The sequence below is a fragment of the Oncorhynchus mykiss genome, chromosome 3, assembly GCF_057628025.1.
Source record: "Oncorhynchus mykiss isolate SJ-2025 chromosome 3, ASM5762802v1, whole genome shotgun sequence".
Lineage (NCBI taxonomy): Eukaryota > Metazoa > Chordata > Actinopteri > Salmoniformes > Salmonidae > Oncorhynchus > Oncorhynchus mykiss.
The window spans coordinates 84,457,269-84,466,982 of NC_143024.1; the positions used below are offsets into that span (position 1 = coordinate 84,457,269).

At 44.5% G+C, this 9,714-nt stretch overlaps 1 protein-coding gene across 2 annotated transcripts in view; it reads left to right on the forward strand.

Moving 5' to 3' along the window:
- Positions 1–555: 555 nt before the first annotated feature.
- The window catches only part of LOC110504700 (alpha-1,3-mannosyl-glycoprotein 4-beta-N-acetylglucosaminyltransferase A), a 73,842-nt gene continuing 64,683 nt past the window's right edge, over positions 556–9,714 (forward strand). Inside the window, exon 1 of one of the 2 annotated variants that reach the window (XM_036975100.2) lies at positions 556–1,669. In XM_036975100.2, coding sequence (XP_036830995.1) covers positions 1,576–1,669 — 94 coding nt within the window. In that variant the 5' untranslated portion in view covers positions 556–1,575. The remainder of the gene's footprint in view (positions 1,670–9,714) is intronic. The other variant, XM_090230329.1, reaches the window with a different exon arrangement.

A 9,714-nucleotide genomic window follows, 5' to 3' on the forward strand; every position in this document is an offset into this window, starting at 1 on the left:
GGCTGGTGTAGCTTGACCGGTTCCGACCATCATCAACCAAATACAAAAACGGTCTTATAAATTAGGGCTATTTCAGATGACACCTAGCTATATAGATGTTGTTTTGCTATGTTTTTTTGTGAGAGAACGTTGTTTGGATCCATCAGCTAGCTAGCTTTTTTTCTGATCATCGCTGTCCCAGAGCTTGGGGAAGTGCGTCTGCCTCCTGCGGTAGGTGTGCGAGACAACTTCACCAGCATCATAGCATAGGTCTCGGTGAATCACAGTGACATTATATATCAGTGACTGTAATCAATGTGTAATATCTACATTCAAAATGTATGAATGTGTAACATCATTATGCAATGTACAGTCATATTCAGATCCTGATTGGTCTACAAGCTTATTTGACACTTATATATTTTTTTACATGCAAAGACCCAACCCCTGCATTGTGGTACGTTTTCCATGATTGCGTTCTGACCCCAGTGCAGCTCAGTGTAAACAAGCATAACAGTAGGTTCGGAAACTGCTGTCAAACTAGCTAATTTTATGCTGAAGAGGAGTCAATGGAACATATCGCGAGCGAGCCTGCTGTGTGTGTGCTGTGCAGCAGTATAGCTAGCTAGCTAAGCAGCCAGCGTGGGAGTCTAATCAGAAGACAGGTATCCAACTGTGAAGCTCGCTATATGTAGCCTGCCAGCCACTAGGGTAGTTAAATATGTTAATGAATCTCTTTAACCTTATCTTGCGAGGGGATATGATAACTAGCTAAGCCAAGGTCTATGAAGAAGCACATCCACATCTTGGGTTTGGGCTGGTTCCCAGCAAAGACTATCCTCCATCTGCTGAATGTGTCAACTAGCTAGTTACTTGTTTTGCTACCTTATAACTTCCATCTGCACGTTAGTGGTTGCTGCTTGCCAACTTTGATCAGCTGAAAATAAATATCTAGTTCATGCAGATGTTCGCTTCTTGTCAAACTAGTTGATTCGGTTTGCTCTTGCCATCCCCAGAATCACCCGAGTGCAGAAGATTAAGGAGCCGTGTCAACACTTCTGTTCAGGATCTTTCAGTTATCCTAATCACTTTATGCAGTGAGTGGAGGGGAATAATCGCATCGCCCGACCATGCTCACATTTAAAAAAGGAAGAGCTGCCTCGTGATTTTACCACCCTCAAGCGAGAGAGCGAGGGAGAAATCATCATCAACCACAGAGCGAGAGGAGAGATCATCATCAACCACAGAGCGAGAGGAGAGATCATCATCAACCACAGAGCGAGAGGAGAGATCATCATCAACCACAGAGCGAGAGGAGAGATCATCATCAACCACAGAGCGAGAGATCGTCAGTCACTCACGGAAACGACGCTGAGGACTCGTCACGGCAGACAGGGACAGAGAGACGTCCATTCCCCTTTCCAGTTAGCTAGCTTCTCAAACCTCCTCGCTTCCTTCCAACGTCCCCCCGGTACTACCCGAGTTGGGCAACCGTAATCACGCGCCTCCGCCTGGACTGACAACCCCAGAGGAAGAGGGCGAGAGGCACGGCTCCCTCGGGTCCCCACGCTTCGTGGAGAGAATCGCTGAAATGAGATGAGGCTCAGAAATGGAACGGTGGCGACTGCGATAATTTTCTTCACGTCGTTTCTCAGCCTGTCTTGGTACACATCCTGGCAAAATGGCAAAGGTAAGTAAGCAAACTCGATTGTCAGCAGCTATGGTGTGCTACCACTCGATTTCTGTCATTCAATCATTTACAGTTGGCTAGCCAGCTAACGGTTTTGACAGCTATTTGCTATGACTGGTTGATGGACAGCAAGCTAACCGCTAGGAACACATTTTCTAACTATATAGCTAGCTATGCCATTTAGCAGACGATTACATTTTACATATGGGTTGTCCTGGGAATCGGTCCCACTACCCTGGCGTTACATTCGCCATGCTCTACCAACTGAGCTAGGAAGGACTTAATGCAGTGACAGACAGACACTCTAAATATGAGTTGTGTTGTTGGCTGGCTATGAAGCTTAATCTTCAAACCTGGACGTTAGGATACTGACACAGACGGCTACATAGAAGGGGGCTATTATGTGCAAGGGTTATATATGGCAACCAGCCCTACACTGTCACAGTTGGACATGGCTTTCCGTAAGAATCATATCATCCGGATGTCTGATGATAGCAGGTATCGAAGCCAGATACAGTAAAGCTATGCAAATCCACAGCTGTTGAGTTTTTCATGCAACCCAACCAACTAGCGAGCCGAGTACAAGATCGATCCTCTTGCTCGTGTATTTTGACAGTAAATCGACAGTCAATAATTCCCCAGTTCGACCCGTCTATTTATCGATTAGAATAACATTTACACACACTTGTGCACTAAAAATGTAGTCCTAGTTTGTTGATAAGAAACCAACTGGATTTTCTTTTTCATCCTGTTTCTTTCTTCAATCTTTTCGCATTGAACTATATTTGGTGCTAAGTGAAATTTTCTAAAAGGATGCTTCATTTATACATCCTGTCAGACATCTGGCGCCTATCTGTGGTTTGTTATTTGCAGAGTGTAAATAATTGTGGTCTTTAGATCAATTCTAAACCAAGCCTTGTGATTAGGCTGTTTATCTTACCTTTATTTAACTAGGCAAATCAGTTAACAAATTCTTATTTACATTGTTCCTTGTTCAGGGGCAGAACAACATCATTTTTTACTCGCTGGCCCAACGCTCTAACCACTGGGCTGCATGGTGCAACTAAAGGCTATTGATGATTTGAGAAAGTAGCACAAAACGCTTGCGCTCTGTGTTCCTTGCCTGGTGGCGAGATATTATGTGTAGCCGAAGGGAATGCCACTCAGTTATGACAATAGAAAAAATACCCTATTACTTGGTTATTGAAAATCCAATACAAATTCAGTAATTGTAGGCTAACTGTAGCGCTGTCCATTTCGTTTGCGTTAGGCTTTGAAACAACATCTACAACAACCATGTTTTACACTGTTTCAACCTGCTGTTGAACTTTCTTCAAATTGATCATCACAGTGAGGTGAGTTTTAAAAATATGATAGGTATACTGTTATGATGATAAGTGTTTTGATGTGATTTTCTATTGTATTTCCATTGATGTCAGTGGTTAGACCAGGGGTGGGAAACTCCAGTCCTCAGGGGCCTGAGTTTTTTTTCTTCTTATTTTTTTCTCCATCACTAGCAAACACAGCTGATTAATCAAATTGTATTCTACACTGAAGATCATGACTAGGTGATTATTGGAGTCAGGTGTGTTAGCTGAGGCTGGGGCAAAACTGTGACACCAATCAGGCCCCCTGTTGACTGGAATTGCCCACCCCTGGGTTAGAGGGACAGTAGAACCCTGAGGACCAGGCCATTAGGACCTGATTTTTGTTAGCAAGTTGGGTACTACAAAGGCAAGTCCAGAGTGCATAGAAGGAGATTACCGTGACTCAACGGTCACATGGAAATTGACTGCAGTCAATATGACCACCAGTCAATATGGCCACCACAACAGCCCTAGTATTAATTACAGTAATTTACCGTTCAAAATCTTGGAGTGGAAACATTTGCAGAGTTCACGACCTGCTACATTTGTGAGAAACAAGTTTTGGTTTATTTCATAACCACAATTTACGAGATTTGTGTAAAAAAAAAAAAGAAGTAATGTTGGAGTGCTCCATGTGAGCAATGAGCATGTGTCTGGTTTCCCTGTCCTGATAATGTTGAGGGAGCGTGTGCGCCCGAGCATGTGTCTGGTTTCCCTGTCCTGATAATGTTGAGGGAGCGTGTGCGCCCGAGCATGTGTCTGGTTTCCCTGTCCTGATAATGTTGAGGGAGTGTGTATTGTCAGCGTGCTGGAGAGGTTCCAACCAACTCAATGCACCATAGTACACATGTCAATCAGGAGCTTTCTCTGGGCAGACTCAGCAGTGTTCTTATACGGCTATACACAGACATGTTATTATCATGATTTAGCATAATTAATTAATCATTACCATTTTGTTTAATTCATGTGACTGACCAATACTGGTTCGTAACATGTGACAGACCAAAACCTCACGAGGCTTCTCCTCTCTAAGCTGAGACCTTGAAACTGAAATATCTTTCTTGTTCTCAAAACAACATCTGGGCGTACTGCCAAATTGCAGCTACTGATAGGTGATTTGTACAGTCAGCCACTTGCATGAACACAGAAATTAGTTATAATCACAAACATACAAATTCCCATTACACCGCCAAGGAATCACGGTGTATCAATGTGTCCATAAGGCAGAGGCTGGTGATCTCACATTAGTTGACTTTCAACTTTTAGGTTTTTATCATTTTAATTCAGATTGTTATGATTAACCACGTGACAATGCTTTTGAGAAACTAAAACATTATTATTGAAATTAAACTGTTCCACGAAAATACTCATAATAAAATCAACTGTCCCTCAGACAGTAGAAATGGTAGGATAAATTATAAGCTTCTCCAAACTTAACTCACAAGCCGCCTATTTAATTGCCTCTACGTGTCCAATGTTGGAATAAGCCTATAGGCTACTTTGAAGTAAGGTAAGACCTGCCTCATAACATGAAATAAAACATTCAAGGTTTCATACATTTTTAAGTATATTTTCAGAATGAGTACAGCCTCCAGCTCACATTGTAAAGTTGTAGGTGACGCGCTGATAGCCTGTTGCCTGCACTTGAATGGTGAATGAGAGTCTTGCTTCAATTACCAGTTGAGAAATAAAAATAGTAGCTCTTTTTAATCGGTGATTGCATTTAGAATTGTTGTGCAATAAATTGGCTTCTAAAAGCACATTTTACTTCAGCAGCAACCCGCTGTGGAGCTACAGGATAAATCCCGCTCAAAATAGGCTCTGTAAGCTGTGTATTAATTGTGTTGGATAAATAAAATACATGACTGACGGAAATACACAGATGAGAATTTTAATTCCACAAAATTATGCAAATGTACCTATAGACCGGTAAGCATGACGGTCAAATGTTTTTCCATTGACTGGTATTTCCATCAATTAATAAAAAGCCTTGTTTTGCAAAGATATTTTTTCGCTGGTCAACAGTTTTATTTATAGGCTTTTCATTTTTTTATTGGCCAAAACCCTAACCCTAACCCTAACGGAAACCCTGCCACACACATACTGAAATCAGAAATCCTCACAAATTAAAAGAACGAAAAGAGAACGAGAGACACCCAGGAATAGGCCTCGATCATGCACTGCATGATATAACATGTCTGTCATCGTTAATTCCTAAAACTGGAGGAAGGATTGTGAAACTCAAATGTATTTGTCACATGTTTCGTAAACAACAGATGTGGACTAAAAGTGAAATGCTTACTTAAAGGCCCTTCCCAACAATGCAGAGAGAAAGAAAATAGACAAATAATAGAAAAGTCAAATGCGTAATAATAGATGCACAATGAGCAATGATAACTTGGCTTTCGGAAAGTATTCATACCCCTTGACCTTTTCCACATTTTGTTACAGCCTTATTCTAGAATTTATTAAATTGTTTTTGGGTGTACACTGTTGTATGCCAAGCAGTTGCCATTCCAAGCGGTGATGCAGCTAGTCGAGATGCTCTCAATGGTAGAGCTGTAGAACTGACTGAGGATCTGAGGGCCCCATTCCAAATCTTTTCAGCCTCCCGAGGGGGAAGAAGCGTTGTTGTGGCCTCTTCATGACTGTGTTGGTGTGTTTGGACTATGATAGATCCTTAGTAATGTGGACACCTAGGAACTTGAAACTCTCGACCCGCTCCACTACAGCCCTGTCGATGTGAATGGGGGCGATCTCAGCCCTCTGTTTCCTGTAGTCCATGATCAGCTCCTTTTGTCTTGCTGATATTGAGGGAGAGGTTATCCTGGCACCACACTGCCAGGTCTCTGACCTCCTCTCTATAGGCTGTCTCATCGTTGTCAGTTATCATGCCTACCACATTCGTGTTGTCGGAAAACTTAATGATGGTGTTGGAGTCGTGCGCAGATCGCAGTCGTGGGTGAACAGGGAGTACAGGAGGGTCAGCGTGGCGGATGTGTTGTTGCCTACCCTCACCACCTGGGGGGGTCTCGTCAAGAAGTTCAGGATACAGTTTAAGATGGAAGTGTTCAGTCCCAGGGTCCTTAGCTTAGTGATGAGCTTTGAGGGCACACGGTGTTGAACCCTGAGCTGAAGTCAATGAACAGCATTATCATATAGGTGTTCCTTTTGTCCAGGTGGGAAAGGGCAGTGTGGAGTGCAATAGAGATTGCATCATCTGTGGATCTGTTGGGACAGTATGCAAATTGGAGTGGGTCCAGGGTGTCTGGGATAATGGTTTTGATGTGAGTGCTATGAGGAGATAGTAATTTAGACAGGTTACTTTGGCGTTCTTGGGCACAGGGACTATGGTGGTCTGCTTGAAACATGTAGGTATTACAGACTCGGTCAGGGAGAGGTTGAAAATGTCAGTGAAGACGCTTGCCAGCTGGTCAACGCATGCTCTTGAGTACACGCCCTGGTAATATGTCTGGTTCTGCGGCCTTGTGAATGTTTTCCTGTTTAAAGGTCTTACTCACATCAGCCTGGAGAGCGTGATCATGCAGTCATCTGGAACAGCTGGTGTTCTCATGCTTGTTTCAGTGTTGCCTGCCTCGAAGCGAGCATAAAAGGCTCTCAGTTCATCTGGTAGGCTTGTGTCATTGGGCAGCTCACGGCTGGGCTTCCCTTTAATCTGTCATAGTTGGCGAGCACTGCCACAGCCGACGAGCGTCAGAGCCGGTGTAGTTAGAGTCGGTCTTAGTCCTGTGTTGTCGCTTTGCTTGTTTATTGGTTTGTCGGATGGCGTAGCATGATTTATTATAAGCGTCCGGGTTAGTGTCCCCCTCCTTGAAAGCGGCAGCTCTAGCCTTTAGCCTGATGTGGATGTTGCCTGTAATCCATGACTTCTGGTTAGGATATGTACGGTCACTTTGGGTACAATGTCATCAATGCACTTATTAAGGAAGCCGGTGACTGATGTGGTAAACTGCTCAATGTCATCGGATGAATCCCGGAACATATTCCAGTCTGTGCTAGCAAAACATTACTTTAGCATAGCGTCCGCTTCTTCGGACCACTTCTGTATTGAGCTCGTCACTGGTGCTTCCTGTTTCGAGTGTTTCCATGTAATCAGGAATCATCAGGATAGTTTTATGGTTAGATTTGCCAAATGGAACTGCATGCATTCTTCCTCCACTCAAGCACCCAGCCTTGTGCATGTGTGGTTTTAGTGTTGTTTACACCCAGCCTTGTGCATGTGTGGGTTTAATGTTGTTTACACAAAACCTTGTGCATGTGTGGTTTTAGTGTTGTTTACACACAACCTTGTGCATGTGTGGTTTTAGTGTTGTTTACACCCAGCCTTGTGCATGTGTGGTTTTAGTGTTGTTTACACACAGCCTTGTGCATGTGTGGTTTTAGTGTTGTTTACACACAGCCTTGTGCATGTGTGGTTTTAGTGTTCTGTTTGTGTCTGCGTTAGGAGGAGGAACACAGACAGACGGACACCTTCCCAAATGTCATCCAGGGGGAGTTACAGAGCAGCGTAGTGTGGCACAATACTTTGTATTCATAGACACTCATTGGCTGCTCCCCCTGGACCAACCGTCAGTCAGACTCCATAGCTAAGCAGAGTTGTGCTGGCTATGGATAAGTGTCTCTTGTGTTTCTCACATTCAGACCAGTGTGCTGTCTGGGCACGATAGCCAAGTGTTGTTTAGCCTCCCGGTCATCGCTCCCTCCCTGGGATGTTACTGATCTTGTCTCTCTCCCTGGTATAAATTAGGTTAGATAAACACTGATTGGCTGTACCACATCTTGCGTCTCTCCCTGGTATACATTAGATTAGATAAACACTGATTAAGCCTAAAGAGCTTGTTTTACAATTCATCACTTCCTCTCACAATCAATCCCCTGTCTCTCACAATCAATCCCCCATCTCTCTCGGGGTCTCTGGTCGTCATCTCTCTCGGGGTCTCTGATCGTCATCTCTGATCGTCATCTCTCTCGGGATCTCTGATCGTCATCTCTCTCGGGGTATCTGTCGTCATCTCTCTCGGGGTCTCTGATCGTCATCTCTCTCGGGGTCTCTGATCGTCATCTCTCTCGGGGTCTCTGATCGTCATCTCTCTCGGGGTCTCTGGTCGTCATCTCTCTCGGGGTCTCTGGTCGTCATCTCTCTCGGGGTCTCTGGTCGTCATCTCTCTCGGGGTCTCTGGTCGTCATCTCTCTCGGGGTCTCTGGTCGTCATCTCTCTCGGGGTCTCTGATCGTCATCTCTCTCGGGGTCTCTGGTCGTCATCTCTCTCGGGGTCTCTGGTCGTCATCTCTCTCGGGGTCTCTGATCGTCATCTCTCTCGGGGTCTCTGATCGTCATCTCTGATCGTCATCTCTCTTGGTGTCTCTGGTCGTCATCTCTCTCGGGGCCTCTGGTCGTCATCTCTCTCGGGGTCTCGGTCGTCATCTCTCTCGGGGTCTCTGGTCGTCATCACTCTCGGGGTCTCTGATCGCCATCTCTCTCGGGGTCTCTGATCGCCATCTTTCTCGGGGTCTCTGTCGTCATCTCTTCATCTCTCTCCGGGTCTCTGATTGTCATCTCTCTCGGCGTCTCTGATCGTCATCTCAAGTCATCTCTCTCCTCTTTATCTAGTGTATTTCATCGTCCCCCCTCTCTTTCACCCTTGGTCCTACTTTCTTTAATTCTCGTTTCCGTGTAGGTGTTTAGTCTGCTTAGCCTCAGGCAGTGAGTCACTCTGAAAGTGAAGTATTTGAAAGCTCAGTGTTAGTGGGCATGCAGAGAACACTGTGAGAATGGTGTGGATATGCCTAGATGCTAACTGTGTCTGTCTCTGTGGCTTTAGACCTATGTTTCTTGGATTGTGTAAGGTGGCTCTGCATTTAAGAGACTTGGGTGTGTTTGTGTGTAACAGTTGATTTTGTGTGTGTCATAATTGCGAAACAGTTGTTTTCCGCATTATTGAATAATCCAACATATCAATTTATTGCCACTCCCATCTCGTCACATGACTCTGAATAATGGCTCTGAGAATCAGCTTTCTAAATGGTCAAGCAGCCTCCTGAATGACCCACAAGAATGTGCACTTCTCAATTTGTGAGATCTCGGAATGTAGGGCAGCAAGATCTCCGACAGAAGTATACTCCCCAGCGATGTGCTACTCTCTATTGACGAGACCTTGCTAATGGAGGTCAGTGCAGAACCTATGGAACAACAACTGCTCAATGGGAACAGAAGTCTAAGTGCTGATATCTGTGGTGAGAGTTGGCTGCTTTCAGTAAACAGTGTAATGGAAGGAGACATTACTATTAGACTAATCAGCACAGTTGAGGTTAAAAAGGTTCAAAGTTCATATAAATTAAAATAAATCCCTCCCTCCAGTTCTACCTCCTCTCCTCTCCTCTAACACTTCCTTCCATTTTCTCTCTTTCCGTCCGTGGGCATGTTTCTCCTCTCAGCTCTGGTCTATCGTTCCTTTGTCAGTTCATTGCAAACACAATGGTCCCAAAATAGCTGGAGAAAGGTGTTATTATGACAAACGAATGCTACTGACTCTGAAGATAACAGAGGGGAATTCTGATGCCCGTAGAGAGAGGGAGACCGAATGAGAGCGAGAGAGGGATGGAGATAGGAAAAGCCTGTATATATCTCTTTTGTGGTCTCTGTGTTGCGATGTGCTGT